Here is an 18,965-nt window from a genome sequence, read left to right on the forward strand (position 1 = left end):
TAAACTGCATACTTGTTCGAGATCTCACTAAAAGATCGCACTGCTTCCATACAGCAATTCGATCTCCAGTCCATAGTATATACTCCATAGCAAAACACACAGAATGTCGCTCTCAGGATCAACAGCTGAAGGTATGCTGTGCGCCTTCTTGAGCAGGAAGCGCATTCAGAAATGCTGACACTTTGATGGTTGGACGTATAGATAAGAGTAAAGTCAACGATATTGGGTTGATGAACGATGACGTTCAAGGACCTGGAGCTACTGTGTGAGTCATATGGGACACCCAATGCAGCCGAGAGGACGACGCTGATGTGACTCCGTGGTACAGAGAAAATCCAGCCGGAGTGAGTCATAGTGCATCTGCATGGCGACTATCGTACTAAGATGGCTATTCCTAGGTATTCCCAGAAGTAGGTAGTCAGCCTGCCCCACCTGGATCCATGCCAGGTTCGGGTGCTCCAGATCATCATGGTGATATCCGAGGTGTATTCGGTAACGTGAGTTTCCGTCTTCCTTGACCTCGCCTGACTACAGCTGATCTTATGTTATCATACCTCTTAGCCTCAAGTATTTAACGATACCTTTGGACACCTCTCTTCAGCATTTACAGATGCCATAAACAAGATCAAGGATGAGTCTGCCTCGGGGGTCGGCTCGGTCGGAAAGATTCTGATCAACAAACTGGAAAGTATGCGGGATGAAGTAGATGGATGGAGGATGGGTAAAGGTTTACCTGAAGTTGAACAGGCCGGCGGGGAAAGGAATGAATCAGTTGAAAGAGCTGAAGGAGATGGTGGTGGATTATATGCTGATTAGAGAAAGCTGGAATGAAGTACAATAGTGTGATGGTGAGCATACAGAACCTTTCTAAGGAGTGCATAGGGGTTACAGCTGATGCATATATTCCCTTAGCCGTTGTATATGGTTACGAAAGGTCAAAGGATGCATCATGGCGAAAACACCTTCTACAATCAAACATGATCTCACTTCAATGCGATACCATCTGAAACACTTCTAGTAGAATCAATGATCTTGAGGGAGTGCGCTGTACGAATTACCGAAACTGCTGAGACCTGTTGACTGATTAAGCTTATTCCATCGATTGTTTTGTTTCCGACACTCAATCGTACCGAAATACAATCACATTACCTCATGAGGACTGAATGGCTAAACATCATAGGACTAGCTGTAATTCCAATTTAACGGATAAAATCCTTACATCTGCATTGAATTGATCAATAACAACGATTTACTAGCCCGAATTACAATTCCGCCCATTCAGCATTCCAGCGCCCAGCATGTTTACTGATCTACCGAAACCCACTTTCATGCTTTCTTGTCAAGCTGTACGACATGTTACTGATTGTAATGCATTACCTTACCGCTCTCAGAGTATGAGCGATCGTCTTTCCCTTTATGTCATTCTGTCATTCTCCGTTACTTTCTCTGTTTCTTTCCTTCTTCATCTTCTACCATTTTGGCACTTACTTTCGTTCTTCAGTGCGATCCTTCCTATCATCTGCGCTACTCGCTGGTCGACATATACACGTTCTACGACCCTGGTGAGGTCTAAGATAGCTTTGCTTCAATCGACTAAGTTTCGACATATAATCTAACAGATCCAAAAGGGGCAATCTGGTGAGTTTCCCAAATTACCAAGGTTAGGCGATGCAAGCTGACAATCAACAACACCATTATGATATCTGTGGGACTGTCCTAGCCCAATTCATAAGAACCGCTTACACAATGGCTCCCTCAGCTATAATAACGTTACTACTATTTCTTCCTTCTCTCATCTTGGCAGCTTCGATAGGCGGCCTCAGCATCTCTCACCCGCTATCCCAACAATTCCCACCAGTAGCCCGAGTGGACCAACCTTTCGAATGGACCTTCTCAGACGATACATTCTCACCCTCCTCTGCTCTCACATACACTGCATTCAACTTACCTCCATGGTTATCTTTCACTGGCAGTACAAGGACTTTTCAAGGTAATCCAACTTCTGACGATATAGGCAATCGTCTAGTCCAGATAACAGCTACTACTAAAGATGGTCAATCTACTATATCGGATCATATCAATTTAAGCGTATCTGATCATTCTGGAAATTTGACTTTGGGACGTTCGATAGAAGACCAATTGAATTCACCGCATTCAACCTCTATCACATCTACCTATCCTTATGGGCAATCTTCAATCTACTATCCCGGTGTGAGAGTTCCACCCAATTGGTCTTTCTCACTTGGATTCACCCCTTCGACCTTTTTAGCATCCAGCAGAGTATATTATTCCGCCTCATTGAAAGATGGATCACCGTTACCTACTTGGTTGATATTCAATAATCAGACTGTTACCTTTGACGGTATCACCGTTCCATCAGCTGATACCAACAGAGAGGTATGCGAAGTGATATTGTCCGGATCAGACGTTTATGGATATTCGGATATTCAACAGAGTTTCACCATTGTCATTTCGGCTCATGAGCTCGTAGCGCTCGGACCAATGGTAGTGAATTTGACGATGGGATACGCGAATGATGTTAGTTTGAAAGGACTGTTGAAATCTGGGTTGAGTATTGATGGACAGGACGAAATCAATATTAGTGATCTCACAAGTGCGACTTTGGATACTTCTTCACTTGTATGGCCGACTTACAGCTCTGGAAATATGAGTATATCAGGTATTCCACCGTCAAACCAGCAGAATGTTGATTTGCCCTTGAACATAGTAGACAAATATGGTGATACGCTCAATACTACACTCAAAATGGCTTTTTACCCATCCTTATTCGCTTCTGACAAAATTCAAGAACCCCAAATTCTAGAGATTGGCAAATCCAATGTAATCACTTTAGCTCAATACCTCAAGAACTCAACCACCTCAACGAGCAATATCAATATGACAGCTTCTTTCGATCCTAAAGAAGCCTCTTCTTGGCTTTCACTCTCAACCGATCAAAAGACTTTATTAGGAAACCCAACGGAAGATACAGATTATGATTCAGTTACAGTCGCTCTTCGTGCTCAAGATTTAAGTACCTACGCATATTCCAAATCGATCTTAACACTTTCATTAATGTCAGATAACTCTACAATCACCCATCAACATCCCCATATGCATTCTCACGGGTTGGCAAAAGGGGCGAAAGTCGCTATTGCCATCGTATGTTCTCTGGTGGGTATTTTACTCCTGCTTTTCATGTTGGTGCAACTACGACGTAGAAGAACTTCAGCTAGGACTAGAGAGATGGGGCTGGACCAATATCGTTCTCCAACGATGGATGAGGAGGGGAAATGGTCTTACCAAGCTGCTGAGACACCGGCATTAGAATACGTAGAGAAAATGGGTGGTGATCCAGCTACTACCCAGATGCTAGTTCTGGGAAGAATTGATGGAGGCTCATCCGAGACTGTCGTTGCCACTGGAGGAGAACATGGTATGGTACCTCATTTAAGAATGGGCAGCAATACTTCAACGGGAAGTAAGATCAAAAAATCATTTTTGACCAATCCTTTCTTTGGTAAATCATCCAAATCCAAGATGATACCTAAGATATCCAATCCTATCATCATGCCTAGTTTGAGTAACGCCGCTTTCCAAGCTCAACTTGCTGCTGCAGTAGACAAAGCAGGTATAGTCAATCGAAATAGATCTTCAACCTACTCTCACTCAGCTTCCGAATCCGGAGGTGAATTTACGGCTACTCCATCGTACATATCTGGAAGTCAAATAGATAGATCACAAAATAGTTCAAAGTTATCTCAACGATCTGATGTATCGTTGGATAGATCAACGGTATTGACGCAAGATTCCGATTCGAGGTTCGGAGGACATAGTGCCGGAAGTAGAACAGTCCAAAGTCAGACTCAGAGTTCAAGGGCTAGTTGGGAATCTGAACCTCCCTTTGTGTGGACTACGGGTGATACACCTGGTCCAGATGCCGATGGAAGTATTAGAAGTTCTTCGAACAGGAGTTCCTCAGGTACCCATCATTCAACGATGACCACTACGACTATTGACCCGAACGCTCCGACTCAAAGAGCAGATTTCAAAGTGAATAAAACGAATATACCTATATCGTTATCTTCCAAATCAACTTCTACTTCTTCAGGTGTATCGTCCATGTCTAAGAAGATTCTCAAAAGAGAGATGATGGACAGGGAGAGGGCAAGAGCAGGATCACCTATTGGGTCAATCAATTCAGAAAATGAAGGAATAAGTATAGATAATATACATTTCCCTACTGATTCGGATCTCGCCCATACGGAGACTTCTTCCCTTTCGGGTGATTACGATCCGAACAACGGAGTGATCATTCAGACTGCCTCTAGGATCGATGCGAGAAGGATGTTGGATTCACCAGCTACGGAAAGTCTGGCAAGTAGTAGAGGTAGTGGGAGTCATACCGAACGGGGCGTCAGTCCAGTGATGACTACTCATTCTAGGCTGGTCAGTTTTGGGAAACAGAAGAAAGTCGAGGTGGTCACGGAACATGATACTTGTGGAAATAACAGACATAGTATGAGCCACCAAGCTGTAATTGAGGCTGCAAGTACCACCACCAGTATAGGATTGGGTATAGGTATGGGTATACCATCACAAGCTAGTCCAATACCTCTGCCACCTACTAAAACTATTACTGTCACTCGGACCACTCCGACTCCACCAAGTAGTCTTCCTTCCTTACCTGCTTTACCAACTTTGCCATCCAGTACATCCACGGCGTCCAAGGGATCACAAAAGAAATCTAAAGCGCGTCCGACAATTACTGCTTCGCCGCAAAGGATCTTGCTGGGCGTATCAGAACCATTCCATTTCTACCCTCCTCTGTCCATCACCCCATCCAATTCTAACTCTTCCAACCAAAGCTCATCTACAGCCGGTGACGGTCAAGCGGAGTACCTGGCCTTTGTAGAGAAACGACTACCGAGTCTCAAGAAATGTGGTAGTATCATTATCAAGTTGACGGAGCTGCCTGATTGGCTGCACTTTGAGGATGGCGAGTTATGGGGCGTGCCCCGCCAACAGGACAGGGGTGAGGTGGATGTTAGGATCGTAGAGAGGAAGGGAGGGGATGATAGGGTAGTAGGAAGGTTCTCGTTAGAGGTGAGTTGATAAGCTTTAGTCGTTGTGGGAGTTGTGGGCGGGATTGACTAACGGGTTGAGTGTATAGGTGGTTGGACGATAATGAGTCAAGTAGCATCTGGGTACGAAAGGACAGTCATCTTCACCGGCATCGCGGATTCACATTCTATACCGAATAACTTGGTTTTTCATTTCTTTCATCTTTCAATTTTCAATAAATTGAATTCGATTATAGATTCTTTAGATGGAATACGTATTTTTGTTATGTATATAGTGATTAGTAAGTTTTGGTATTTGTACAGTCAATATTATAGAAATAGAAGGATAAGCAATTGTAAAGAGATATCTGATGTTTATGATGCATACCAATCACTGCGGATTTAGTCGTTCATGTGATGCTTGATACCTTTTAATTTGGCATTATATGTTATAAGATGATTTGATGTCCGTATTCTACCTAGCATACAATATTTCCTTTCGAGATCAACCAATATGAAGATTGTTGAGGAATATCAGAAAATTGAGGTAAAAAGCGAAGAATCCCACATATGCAAACCAGACCATGAAGATTTGGCACAGCGATAAGCGAGAGTATGGTTTTGATATATGCCTTTTAGTTGACTCGGTCTCCCGTGAGAGAGGGGAGACGGTCTTGAGAAAGGCCATTATGGTTTGGGAAAAGAAGGGATGGTATGTGATGATCGGCTGACTACGAGTATTTTATCACTAGTATGGATAGTATAGTCCTGTAGGTATTGATGGAGTTTAGTTGATCAGAAAGCGTCAACGTTGATCAATGCAGCAATCCCAGAACAAGCACACGGCAGAAATTTGGCATAATTTGGCATTGAATAAGTTGCAATGGGAAGGCAACGACAATGGTAGGTGACAAGAACGAGAATGAAGATGGTACAATACTACAAACTGAAAGCATGTAATCTAACTTTTCCTCACTCCCTAACTCGACATCGAGAGGTAGAGAGATAACACCTAGAAAAAGGTGGAGGAGAACGGAAGATTTGTGAGATTGTTTTTGGCCCATTCAGGAATCGTAATTCGCGGTGGAGAAGCAAATACGAGCAGATGGAGCCGTCGAGTAAGATGGAAATTTTAATGGGGTGAGGGGAATGCACTTAGGATCAATTGCGTGATGTCGCTCTTACCGGCGACTAAACCAGATCCGGATCCACGATCACCATTTACGCTAAACTGTAATAGTGTTCCAGTGAGCACTAATCACTAGTGCTTGACTATTGAGGCAGGCGTAGGAAAACGATGTCGTGCGAGATATGATAGAACGAGATGAATTGGGTTCAATGGTGACATCCTGACGAAAGATGGCTTCTGATAGAACACATTCCGAATTCAAAGCACGTTCTTGAGCAGAGTGCTTTGTATAGAGTACAGATGGTGTGATGATGGTATCATCTGAGATAAGATCGACCGAAGAAGGGAATGGATAAACTGATCATGAGGAAGGAAGAAAGAAAGAAAAAAGCAGACGAAAAGAGATAATTTGGTAGCAAGCAAACACATGTGCACGTGAGTTAATCGAAATTTTTGGTGCGATACTATTTTACGTAAGTTGCAAATCCGTTCTTGATGTCGTGATTTTTCGGCGTTCGCCATTTCTCGCAACGCATTCATGATGAGGTGTTACAGAAGGTATTCCAATAACTACAAAACAGATGACGAGCTCATTTCGGACATCCGGGTTACGAAATTTGGAGTGGTGGATGATAGTCACGAGATAAGAGAGATGGATTCCACCATCGCAGGTGCAGACATGACTCATGGGAGAGGAGGGAGTAGGAAAGGATCAGATCTGGTTGATTCGGGATTGAGCGGGATGAGTATGGCGAAATATCACAACTCGGCCTTCCGAGATAATTTGGAATATGAGACAGAAAACATGGTTAACTCCGCCATTGTTGATGATGGTGCAATCCCTCGTCACCTGAAGCAACAACACTTGGCTTCTCGAAGAGAATACAGCTTGTATGGTACATTTGGGACTCAGGGGGTGGCGTATGAATAAGCTAGAATAAGAAAGATCGACCATCGACCGCATGCTTCCTTCTAACGGGATATGGCGAAATCCGAAACCATCTGTTCAGCTCGCATGCAGCCTTCCACAATGGCAAGTTCTGACGTGCTTAATTGCTAGTCCGACGTGGTTCATCGTATCGACATCATTCAACTTACCACAAGTAGACAAATGCATACATACACACATATGGTATGACCATCTGTCTGATGACGCGATGGTCTCTCTCATGTTAGCTTGTGCAAGCAGATCTAGTCGCTCGTAATTAGGGATTGGGAGTGTGGTGGTGTATTGGATGCATTTGAAAAAGCTGAAAACCTAATCTACAATTATCTGGAATAGCTGACAATTCAACTCGGCTATTGCCGATCCCCCCTCAAGGTCAACAAAGCTTTCTAATCAACCCATTAGCATTCTTTCACACGGCATTAGAAGCTGTTCGTAATGCGACTGTAGTTCACACCAGTTCCTTCACTCTCGACCATCCTCACCACTTCACGTAGAACGCAAATCCTCATCTCGTTAATTAGTCAGTTGATTATTTTCACTCTTCGACCTTCTCACATAAAATAAAAACAACGTCTCAATTCTTCTTGGACCTTGATCATATATCTTCTTGCTCGCCATTTCACGACTATCGCTAATCGAGCATACGAAAACAGTAATAGCAAAAAACCAGGCAAACGAAATCCCAACTGGCCACACGACATTACCTTGCCACTCAACTGTCTCCTCAAGTATGAGTTCACCACCAGCTTCAGCACCTGCCAACATGTCCGCCTTCCCTGTCGCTTCTTCCTCGCGATCGAATGGTCATCCTCCAGTACATCCTTACCCAGCACAGGAAACGGAGATAGATGTGATACCTACCAGGGCGGGGAGAAAATTATGTGTCAGACATAAACAGATGGCTAATCAGAACGTTAATGAAAAATTACAAAGAGTAAGTCGGCCTCGCTGTCACATTATTCTAACCCTCGGCGAAAGCTGACCTGAGTGCGACAGTCTCTTGATAATCTGAGTCAATCTGAAAGAGCAGCGATAACCTCCATGTGGTCAACATTCTCCAATGCACCGCATGGGAAACGAAAGCTGATTTTGGAAGGTATTCTCACAATGTGTTGTTTGTGAGTATTACTATCCATCAATCCTTGAATGTCACATATAGCTTATTTTCTGCTATAATTAGCTCTCAATTATCTCATCTTTCCGACTCACTCAACCAAATCATCCGTATCGACCCATTTTCCCTTTTACCTCGAGAGACCTCACTTCGTATTCTTGGATATCTTGACGCCTTTTCTCTTGGTCGAGCGGCGCAAGTCAGTAAATCATGGAAAGCATTGGCGGATGATGATTTGTTATGGAGGAGGATGTGTGGACAACATATCGATAGGAAATGCGAGAAGTGTGGATGGGGATTACCATTGTTAGAGAGAAAAAGGTTGAGGGTAGAATTGAAAGATAGAAGTCCAGCTACCTTGATCAATCACGATCATAACCATGACCATCACGACGACCATGATCATTTGGGAGTAGGACCATCAACGTCGAAGGTCATCACTAGAAATGATGTTTTATCGGGATCCATTCATGCCAACATTTCCCCGACAGAAACCTTCAGTGTAGGAGGAGAGATTGGTTTGAAATCTTGTGATATGCCAGCAATGTATCAACAACCCGTGTCGTTAAAACGAAGTGCACCTTCAACACCAGAATCGTTACCTTCGAAGAAGAGTAAAGTGAAAGATAGTGATACAGAAGAAGAATTGATTCAATCAGCCTCAACATCTATCAATGGTCATTTGACGAGAGACGTCAGGTTGACAAGACCTTGGAAAACCGTTTATTGCGAGAGATTGATGGTGGAAAGGAATTGGAGAAAGGGAAGATTTAACCATAGGTTGTTAAGAGTGAGTATATCGATCCATTCTCGAGAGCCTATCATCCTAGCTTACATATACTATATATAGGGTCATACCGATGGAGTAATGTGTCTTCAATATCACACTGCTCTCACCAACCCTTCGTACCCCGTTCTCATCACTGGTTCCTATGACCGCACGGTCAGAGTGTGGAACTTGGACTCAGGTGAAGAAGTACGAGTTCTCACCGGTCATACTCGAGCCGTTCGAGCCCTTCAATTTGACCAAATGCTCTTATTCACCGGTGCCATGGACGGAACCGTTCGAATGTGGAATTGGCGAGCTGGAGAATGTCTTAGAGTGATGGACGGGCATACCGACGGAGTCATCTCATTGAATTATAATGGTTATCTCTTAGCTTCCGGATCAGCCGATTCGACCATCCAGGTATGGAATTTCCGATCCGGCAACAAATTTGTACTTCGTGGTCACGAAGAGTGGGTCAACAGTGTAGTCTTGTGGGATGGTAAATCATCTCCTTCAGATATCGATCCAACCTTACCACCAAGTTTCACTCAAGCTGTTTCTTCCAGATGCTCCAAAGCCAAATCACCCGGTGTCGGTTCAAGTGATGCTTCTCAACCCGATATAGATGTAGGAGCAATGCTGTTCTCAGCTTCTGATGATGGGACGATCAAATTATGGGATCTGACTTCGCAAAGTTGTATAAGAACTTTCGAAGGTCATAAAGCACAAGTTCAAAGTATGAAGATTTTGATGGTTGATATGTCTGAAGAAGAGATTAATGAACGTGATAGACAGAGAAGACAAAATAATAGACAATATACCCCTCCTCAGGGATTCATTACCGGTAATCAATATGGTTCACCACCTCATCAATCTATCGATATAAATGATCTTGATGCTCCTGAGGGATTTGACCCGATCGAACATCGTGGCAGATCCAGAGATACGGCGATCCAGCCTAGAGTATATGTCCATTCACCCGAGAAGAAAGACGATAAGAGGGAGAGGGAAAGGGAGAGATCGAGAGGCAGAGAAAAGAAAGCTATTTTGGCTACTGGATCGCTCGATGGTACGGTCAAGATTTGGGATGTCGATTCGGGTAAAGAACAATCAACGTTGTTCGGTCATATTGAAGGTGTCTGGTCGGTCGATATAGACGCTTTGAGGATGGTTTCTGCTTCTCATGGTCAGTCTAAATCTCTTTCTCCCCATTTGCTACCCAGCTGATATGATGCATTTTGCACATGAATCCATAGATCGTACGATCAAAGTATGGGATAGAGAATCAGGACAATGTGTTCAGACTCTGGTCGGACACCGAGGTGCAGTCACTTCACTACAATTGAGTGACGATATGATTGTCTCTGGATCAGGTTAGTCACCTAGTCTGACAGCTCATTTCACGATGGGGAATATTGCAGCTGACGAAAATTGATGATAGACGACGGTGATGTGATGGTATGGAATTTCGCACCTAATTCCAACAATAACAACAGTACTTCTACTCCAAATCAACAATCAGGTAATATCACACCTATTCCAGAGTGAGAGATAGCTCTGAAAAACGAAGAAAAAAAAAAAACACCGAAATACCATGATGGCTTTGAGCCAAATTTTCTTGAAAGTGAGAATTGATGAACTAAACTATTGGATTGATCTTGTAACTACTTGTGATATTATCGAACACAGTATACCTTGATTTAAAATATTCCTTGATTGTATATAACCAAAGACGTTCTTTGTATATCCAGATAGTTGTTCATATATATATATATATTTAATTGAGAAAGACGAAAGTGGAACACAAATCAGACCATTGGTCACGACGCAAGGTCTGAGTAGTATATACGTAGTTTACGTAGTATACATATATAGCGAGAAAGATATGCATATAAAGATATTATCATGTCTAACCATAGTATATTGTATCTGACAGCACGCTACAACCAGTCGAATTACTTTATTGACTTTTCTCTTACCCAATTCCCACCGCATAAACAATGCTCCTTAAAAGAATCCTTCCATTCGTTCCAAGGTGAATTTGAGCTAACTCCTCCAGCAATTGCATTTATATCGGTGGGTCTTGTTAACTCTTCGGTACTATTCAGACACCTCTCACAGGAAATTCTCTTCCTTCCATTCACAATGGAATGTGTAGATGTAGCTATAGGTAAATAAGTGATGGAATCGTATAAAGTCGTAGAAGTATCCCCAAGGGATGACTGCGTAACCGACAAGAACATTTCAGATGAATTGGGTAGATCATTGATGATTTTTGATAAATGATCTTCTAGAGGGATGAGTGATAGGTTGTATAAAGATGAGCTGATTGATTCTTCAGGTATATCCTTAGTCGATACTATAGACACCCGACCCAATTCAAGCCAGATCGATCAGCCGACTTCACTCATGTAAAATGAAGGTTATGTAAGAATCAGATGAAATAGACTTGTTCTCACCTCGTTCTAATGCCTTGCCCCATTCGATCAAATCCATCCCATTCCTATAAGCCACATCCCTAATCCGATCTCGAGCAAGGATTGTAGCCATCGCATCCCTCTTCAAGGGGGGAGGTAATACTTTAGTTTCAGGTTGTAAGATCGGTCCATCCAACTTGTCTAGAAATCCAATCAACTGGTTCAATTGAGATAGTATCTTGATTACCAGTTGTCGGTATTCAGGTTGGATCAGTATGATGATCGAAGATGGTCGTTCTAGGTACTCTTCCAAATCGATAGTGGAGTATTCCGTCTGACCTCCTAAGAGAATTATTGAACGCATGGCTGTGGTGATGGTGGTTATACACCATTCCATCATTCCTATAAGGGGCCATATCGAGTCTGCAAAATATAGTATAAAATCATCGGTTGCTGGCACATAATCAAGAGGGCACTCAACTAACCCAGATCAAACCCGATTTGCCCATCTTTCTCAAAGATTGCACATCTATCTACCAGATGACTGGCCTCGTTCAAACGGAGTATATCACTAGCAAGGTCGAGACGAGCATCTTCCGTCGAACTACCCGAATAGGTATTCTTCAGCTCTTGTTCAAGTATCGACCATCGAACAAGCTGTACAATCGCTCTTAAGCTTACCTGAACAAAGCTATCTGAGCTTTCAGTAACAAATTGAGTTCATCTATCTCCACCAGATCCATCCCCAATGTATATATCTGTTTGCTGATATTCGCAATCAGGTCTATCGAACAAACATCCATCAGCTTGTCGTAACAATGAGTAAATCGAGATTTGAAACTGACCTTTGCGTTTGCCTACTCCAGTTGAACCGATTGCAGCCCTGATCACATCTGCCCAGCCTATCCCATCTTTCTCAGCTAAGATGATAGAGGTAGCTGCATCGCTTCCGATCGACACTTCGTTTGACGATCTATCGAGAGTAGGTTGACCTGTCGCAATTATATTTAGCTCAGCCGCAGTTGCAGAATTCTAAAAAGCCAACCTCACCTTCTAAGCGAGGTAAGACCAATAGCGCAGGTGCACTCTCTTTGCCTATCAGAGCAGCCAATCCCATCTGACCGCGTGTTACACCCTGGCTGACCACCAGGTCAAGGTCGACTTCGCCTCTTAGCTCGCCTAAGGCTATCGGATCTCCAACCGTAGTCCATTGATTGGCTGACAGATTTATATGCACCAAGGAGAGGCCAGAAGGTTGAGATATGATGGCTAGTGCCAGAGCATACGGGGGAAGGGATAACAGAGGATATAAAGCTATTATAGATGTGTTTGTAGGTGAGGCGTAATGTCGTATTGGGTCTGGCACGGTCGACTAGCAAATGGCGAGATGCGAGTTAGCCGAATGATCTTCACACATATAACAGAATCCAAATGTGAAGGAGTCTTGAAAATCACTCACCCAGTCCCAAGAAGTGACTATATCCCCTTGTCCCGAGGATATGTCATTGAACCCTTGTGCCAATTCGATCGCCCTTCTTTCGAAGGAGTGGAGCTGTATACGTGTTCTCGATACAGGCGCAGACGAAGGGCGGGCTAGGTACAGGACGATACGAAAATCATTTAGCCAGTTTCCATTGAATTTCAATCGACCTGATGGAAGGCCACTCACAGGTATCGTTGAATACTAGAACAGCTCCTACTTTCTCTACTTCTCTGTCTTCTTTAATACCCTCGCCTTCATTATCAACCTGCATTCCACTGACATTCTCTTTCTCCATCTTGATTGTTTCTCCTCCGTAATTTCTGGCCAGAGATACAAAAATGATACCTTGCAGTTCCTGCTCATATTGGTTCTCATCAAAAGGTATATCCGTTACTCTAGGTAAAGTAGGCATCGGAGTTGATTGTAGATCTGGATACATACGTCCAAATGAAATAAGTCAGTCATCCGATGGACGTCGCAAAAGCGATTGTAGTTGAATAAAAGAAGAGTAACTCACAGACTTTTCCATATTTGTCTTTCCCAACTTCCACCCTAGTCACTCCCCTCTCTCCCCCTATCGTCTCCCACCCAGCCCATATACCTTTATTTGACGGTACCAATCCGGTCCAACCCTTCTTGATCTTAAAGCCATTTCCGGGAAAGAGACCATCCGACGAAGTGATAGAGGACGTATGATACCGAGTATGAATAGGCGAAGTGAGGTATGTCATAGTCCATGAAGTTACTGGACCATTTATGACCGGTGTAGAATAGAGGTACCATATTGACGATTCCAGGAGTACGACAAAAGATGGTCCATTAACAGAATCATACTCGACTTCCAGAGGGTTCGGTCCGGCTGGTTTCGAACGTGATCCGACCAGATGAACTCGAGGAGGGTATAAATGTGTAACGGACAACGGCGAAGAGGGGAGGGAGAAAGTGGATAAGGGAATGATTGATGATGGACTGGTGTTAGGTGAGAGTGATTGATCGGAATGATATATTGCCAAAGTACCTTCCGGAGTAGACTCAGGGATGGGACTCGGATGGTAGATGACTGTCCACAAACCATCTGGAGAGTGTGATATCTGTTCGCCTGGCTGTAGGATAGGAGGAGTCGGTAGTTTCTTCGGATGAGAAGAGTTAAATATGGATGATGTGAGGTATCCTTGGATGTGGGATGAGGGTGGTGTAGGGTAGATCAAAGTGGATGTAGTATGATGGATTGCTCCTCTGGGACTATCAAGAGTGTCAAGAGCATCAGTACATCAGTACATCTGGATAGGAGGGACGAGATGGCTAAGACCAAAGACAGGATGGATTGATCGACAAACATACCTGGATTGCAGGTGAGGTATTTGACTAGCTAATCTCCTCATACGTCTCAAACCAGCTTTGGAAGTTTCACCGATGCTCCCATCGACGTTCATCTCGTTGTCACCGTCCATAGTAGTTGGCGCTAAATGCGTATAGACCGATGAGCTGGTATATGAGGGAGTAAGTCAAGTTGGATTTGTTTTCAACTTTGCACCTGTCATTGTGAATTTCACCGGTGATGAAGATAGTGATAGCGGGATCAAATCCGAATCCACATCAACATCAACATCAACATCTTTGTACCATGTAGAAAGTCAGAAACCATGCATTGAGATTATCAATTTTCTGTACTGAAGTGGAGAAAGGCTCTATCTACAAGTTCTCGATGTTGTAAATTACTTTGAGGGATATTGTGGTACTGTGGTATCAATTTGAATGTGATTCGAGAACAAAAAAGTCATGAAGAGGGAAAAGAAGAGAGAAAGAATCGTTAAAACAATGAATTATTGTAAGCAAACCTATATACATCTACACACCACCCAGCACTGATCTATAAATGGATGAAAGGATTAAGCAAATCCAGCAGCGGCTACTTTATCCGGTACTTGCGATTTCAAGTGCTCAATGAGCGCTCGTAGTTCAGCCTTGGTCTCGTCGGTGGTATCATCCGCATGTGATGGGTCTAACAACACATAGTGGAAGGCCTGTAAGAGATGATCGATATGAGGCATCAAAATCTGAGGTTGATTTCTGAAGGTAGCGAATAAAGCACCGTATACCGCTCGGTTCTCCAATGGATCAAATCGCAATGGTAAAACAGACACTAAAACTTGAATCACCTGATCCAAAGGTAAGGCATTAGGGTTCTTGGTGACCATCCTTGCGACAGCTCCCGCGGCGTTATCCCTAGCGTTGTATACTGCTGGAGCAGAGTGCTCGGCAGGTGAGAAGAATGGTTGGAGGGCGGTGAGTATGGCTTGATAATTGGATGACAAGTCGGTTTCGGAATTTTCGATCAATACACCGGCGGCGAAAGCAGCGTTGGATCGTACATCGGCTTCTTCGTCGACTAACCCTCGAGAGATTATTTGCAAGAGTGGCTATAAAATCAACGCTGTCAGCATCGCTCGAATGCATCAGGTGTTTCTGAACTAAGTGTGACTCACTTGGGTGAAAGTAGTAACACCACCCTTCAAGCCGACGATGACCTCACCGAGAGAACCAATTGCCATAGATCTCTCAGATTGAGTTCGTTTAGGTTCTGTGTACTTGGCGATCAAAGGTAACACTTGACCGAAAGCCTGAGCGAAGTCAGGTCCCAGGACAGAAGCCATAGCGCCAAAGACGTCCGCAGCGTTGGAGACAAGAGCTGATTCGTACTCTGACGAGTCAGCATCAACATCGACGTTCTCGTCATCTCCATCGGGGTCTTGTTGACATAACGATTTCTTCTCAAGGATTTCAATGGCGAAGGTAGCAACTTCGTCCAAGTGACCTTCTACGAGGGCGGGACCACACTTGTTCATGGTGTCGGCGAGTTCAGCACACATGAGGATGACAACGGATCTATAGGTAGTCATACGATCAGCAACTACTCGCACAGATATAACAATGAAGTCGAGATCGAAGCGAGGTATCAGATAGAATATATAGAGTAGCCTCAAGAACACTTTTTAGTGCTTCGGAGTGAGCTGAGTTAAATTTATCATCATATGTGGGGTGTAGAGATGTGTGGATGCAATTATGGGTAATAAAGACAATTCTCAATTGGACAGCACTGAGAAAGGCATACTCACTTGTCATCTTCAGTCTTCCAAGCTTCGAAGATAGGAAGCAAGACCATCTCGACTATCTTCTTAACGTGTTCGTGGAAAGGTACTCGCTATTTACACACAACATTGTAAGCTGATTGTCACTGAGGAACCTGTTCAAGAATGATGGACTTACCACGTGAGCTCCAGGTTGCCATTCAGCAGGTTCAGAGAGGTCGTACATAGTCTTAATGAAAGCGAACAAAGCTCCCACAGCGGATTTCCTAATACCTTCATAGTAGTGATCTAACAATTCCACAAGGACTTTAACGGTCTCTTCTACATAAGGCATGAAAGCTGATTTGGTAGCTGAGAACAATTCCCCGATGGTATCGGCCGCTACTTCCTTCTCAATAGCAACGGCGGAGTTGACTTTCGAGAACATCTGTTCCAAAGCTGCCAAGTCGGTTTCATCCTCCTCATCATCACCCAAATCTTCTCCGGCATCTTTAGATACACCAGTGGTGAATGCTTCGGCCAAAGCAGAAGGGTTGGAAGAACCCCCTTCACCGTCGTTGAGGAACTCATCAGCTGATTCATCTTGTTGACAAGAGGCGATCAAAGCTGGTACACATTGTGGCAAGTACTGGGAGAATTCTCCTTCGAATACTTGAGCCATGACTCCAAAGAAGATGAAGGATGATTCTCTCAATCGGGAGTTGTCCATTGTCAAAGCTTCGAAAGCGGCTTTCATCAATCCCTCGAAGTAAGGTCGGAAAACGTCGGCACCAACGGCATCGGCAATGGTACCAATAGTGTCGGTGGCTACACCTCGAAGGTCAGATTCCTCATCAGAGGCTTGGAGGTGGAGGAAAGGAACCAATCGCTTAATAGTTTGGTCGAAGTAAGGGACGAACTTCTCCTTGGCGGCGTGAGCGGCTGATCCAATAGCACCGGTGACGGTGATCTTGACGGCGATAGTACCGTTCTCCAGAAGGACGAGAAGTCGTTCCATGAGAAGGGTAAGGTAGTTGACAATATCGTCACCGAGGATCTCGAGGTAAGAGTCAAGACATGTACAAGCGTTCTTCTGAGTCGAAGGGTCTACGATGAGGTTGAAGAGGATCTACGATGGTACAATCAGCTATTGTGAATTTACTTCGGAGGTTCAGCTGATACTCACAGGGACAATGACAGAGTGTCGAGTAGCACATTCTTCAGCTAACCATTCACACAAACAACCAAGGGCGATACAAGCAGCCTTCCTGACGACGACTTCACCATCTTGGAGACCACCTTCAATGACTGGCCACAGCTGATCGACGTGAGGTCGAATGTATTCACTGCATCCCTCGACGGAGACACCGAAAGCCATAAGAGCGGACTTTCTCATCCGAGCATCACCGCCCATGTAGACTTGGAGTTGTTGAGTGAGGACGGGGAATACTTGTTGAGGGGGAAGGGCTTGAGCGAGGTTATCGAGAGTTCGGAAAGCGAGTCGAGAAGGCGAATCTTCGTCGACATCCTCTGGATCATCTTCACATCCGATAGGTAAGAGTCCTTCAACGATGTGCTTGGCAAGACCGAGAGCTTGCACTTTGCTCTTTTTGCTGTAACGCACTGTCAGCTACAGCTGCAACAATCTAAAGGACGCAGCTGAATACTTACTATCGCACAACCCATGAGAGGACGTTGAGAGCACCACATCTCATCTCATCATCTACTTCTTTGTTTCCAGCGACACCGAGGAAGAACTGCACTAACTCAGCGACGTGCTTGCTCACTAGAGGAGCCTCGATGATGAGTAAAGTTTCGAAAGCATCGTAACCGTGTTTAACACCTTCATCATCACCGTCGTTGATAGCTTGTTCCAAGACTTTAAGCATTGGTACGATCAATTCTTGGAATGCTTTGACATCGTGTTTATCTCCAGCTTCAATGTACTCAGCGACTTTGGCGAGAGCTCTAAGGGTAGTCACTCTAACTTCTGATGATTCAGGGTCGACCAAAGAGACGGAGAAGACTTTGAATAAGGATTGTAATTGAGTCTCGAAAGATTCGGCTACGGTGTCAAGGATGGAGAAGAGAACATAGATAGCGGTTTCTCGATGTGTTTTAGTAGGGGAGGCGGCAGCTTGATATAAGCCTGGTAAGAGGGTAGGCCATTGAGGTGGGTTGACGGTAAGTTCGATGTCGGCAATAGCAGCTACCGCTCTAGAGAGCGCATGTCGTACGATTGCTCTGATGATCTGAGGCATCAGCTACGAGCAACCTTTTCCATTCGAGTGTAGCTGACTTACGATTGTTCTTGCGTTAGACGTTCAAGCAGACTGGCTTTGATCTGCTCCCTCAATTGCTGGGGGTTCTTCTTCCACTGACGTCCATCACCTGACGATATTCTCTTTCTCAATTCTACGGCAGCCAATTGTCGTATCTAGAATTACGTTTGTTTAGCAGCAGCCAGCAAGCTTTGCTTCGAAAGGAAGATGACACTGACAGATTGATTATCCGTTGTAGCGGCAATTTCATACAAAGCAGGGATGCATTGAGGGTTTTTGTAGAATTGGGTGTTAAGTTGGGTAGTAGCCTATGAATATCAGATTAGGTCGATGAGCTCACATACTCCCACCGCATATAGGAAGAGCAGCACTGCTCGCAGAAACCTCACTCACAGCTTTGATGACATTGGTGTCAGGAGCGATAGTAGCCTCTAACAGCTGTCTAAGCTGAGGAACGTAATTTGGCTAGTATGTGTGACATGCCATGATTAGCTGGATCGCTTGATCAGCGCTGCATGTGCACTCACGTCCATCTTGTCTTCGATTGTTGATGTTGAATGAAGATGGAAAGGAATGAAGTGAGATGGGATGAATGAGGAGTGAAGTGTCAGTGTCAGTGTCAGTGTCAGTCTACTCTCTTGAACTTCTGAAATAATTTCCAGGATGGACCCACACGAGGGCGGTAGGAGAA

At 44.2% G+C, this 18,965-nt stretch overlaps 5 protein-coding genes across 5 annotated transcripts; 3 read left to right on the forward strand and 2 right to left on the reverse strand.

Annotated features, from left to right (window-relative positions):
* Positions 1–103: 103 nt before the first annotated feature.
* On the forward strand, positions 104–816 carry V865_004917 (uncharacterized protein; the record flags this gene model as incomplete). The annotated part of the gene is made up of 5 exons (XM_066228692.1): positions 104–131; positions 202–265; positions 329–344; positions 399–497; positions 562–816. 5 exons carry the CDS (start codon positions 104–106, stop codon positions 814–816), a joined length of 462 nt encoding a protein of 153 aa, XP_066084789.1.
* A 930-nt stretch (positions 817–1,746) lies between these two features.
* V865_004918 (uncharacterized protein) lies at positions 1,747–5,115 on the forward strand (the record flags this gene model as incomplete). Its single annotated transcript, XM_066228693.1, has 1 exon — positions 1,747–5,115. One exon carries the CDS (start codon positions 1,747–1,749, stop codon positions 5,113–5,115), a length of 3,369 nt encoding a protein of 1,122 aa, XP_066084790.1.
* A 2,756-nt stretch (positions 5,116–7,871) lies between these two features.
* On the forward strand, positions 7,872–10,572 carry V865_004919 (uncharacterized protein; the record flags this gene model as incomplete). Its single annotated transcript, XM_066228694.1, has 6 exons — positions 7,872–8,075; positions 8,138–8,259; positions 8,322–9,045; positions 9,106–10,210; positions 10,281–10,397; positions 10,466–10,572. 6 exons carry the CDS (start codon positions 7,872–7,874, stop codon positions 10,570–10,572), a joined length of 2,379 nt encoding a protein of 792 aa, XP_066084791.1.
* A 407-nt stretch (positions 10,573–10,979) lies between these two features.
* V865_004920 (uncharacterized protein) lies at positions 10,980–14,375 on the reverse strand (the record flags this gene model as incomplete). Its single annotated transcript, XM_066228695.1, has 10 exons — positions 10,980–11,383; positions 11,484–11,864; positions 11,927–12,045; positions 12,123–12,225; positions 12,287–12,433; positions 12,492–12,813; positions 12,901–13,034; positions 13,111–13,353; positions 13,442–14,166; positions 14,266–14,375. The coding sequence occupies 10 exons, from the start codon at positions 14,373–14,375 to the stop codon at positions 10,980–10,982; spliced, it is 2,688 nt and encodes an 895-aa protein (XP_066084792.1).
* Positions 14,376–14,813: 438 nt separating this feature from the next.
* On the reverse strand, positions 14,814–18,807 carry V865_004921 (uncharacterized protein; the record flags this gene model as incomplete). Its single annotated transcript, XM_066228696.1, has 10 exons — positions 14,814–15,344; positions 15,411–15,810; positions 16,041–16,126; positions 16,192–17,121; positions 17,179–17,605; positions 17,664–18,236; positions 18,296–18,429; positions 18,493–18,582; positions 18,668–18,739; positions 18,802–18,807. The coding sequence occupies 10 exons, from the start codon at positions 18,805–18,807 to the stop codon at positions 14,814–14,816; spliced, it is 3,249 nt and encodes a 1,082-aa protein (XP_066084793.1).
* Between the last annotated feature and the right edge of the window lie 158 nt (positions 18,808–18,965).

The sequence above is a fragment of the Kwoniella europaea genome, chromosome 1 (genome assembly GCF_036810445.1).
Source record: "Kwoniella europaea PYCC6329 chromosome 1, complete sequence".
Taxonomy (NCBI): Eukaryota; Fungi; Basidiomycota; class Tremellomycetes; order Tremellales; family Cryptococcaceae; genus Kwoniella; species Kwoniella europaea.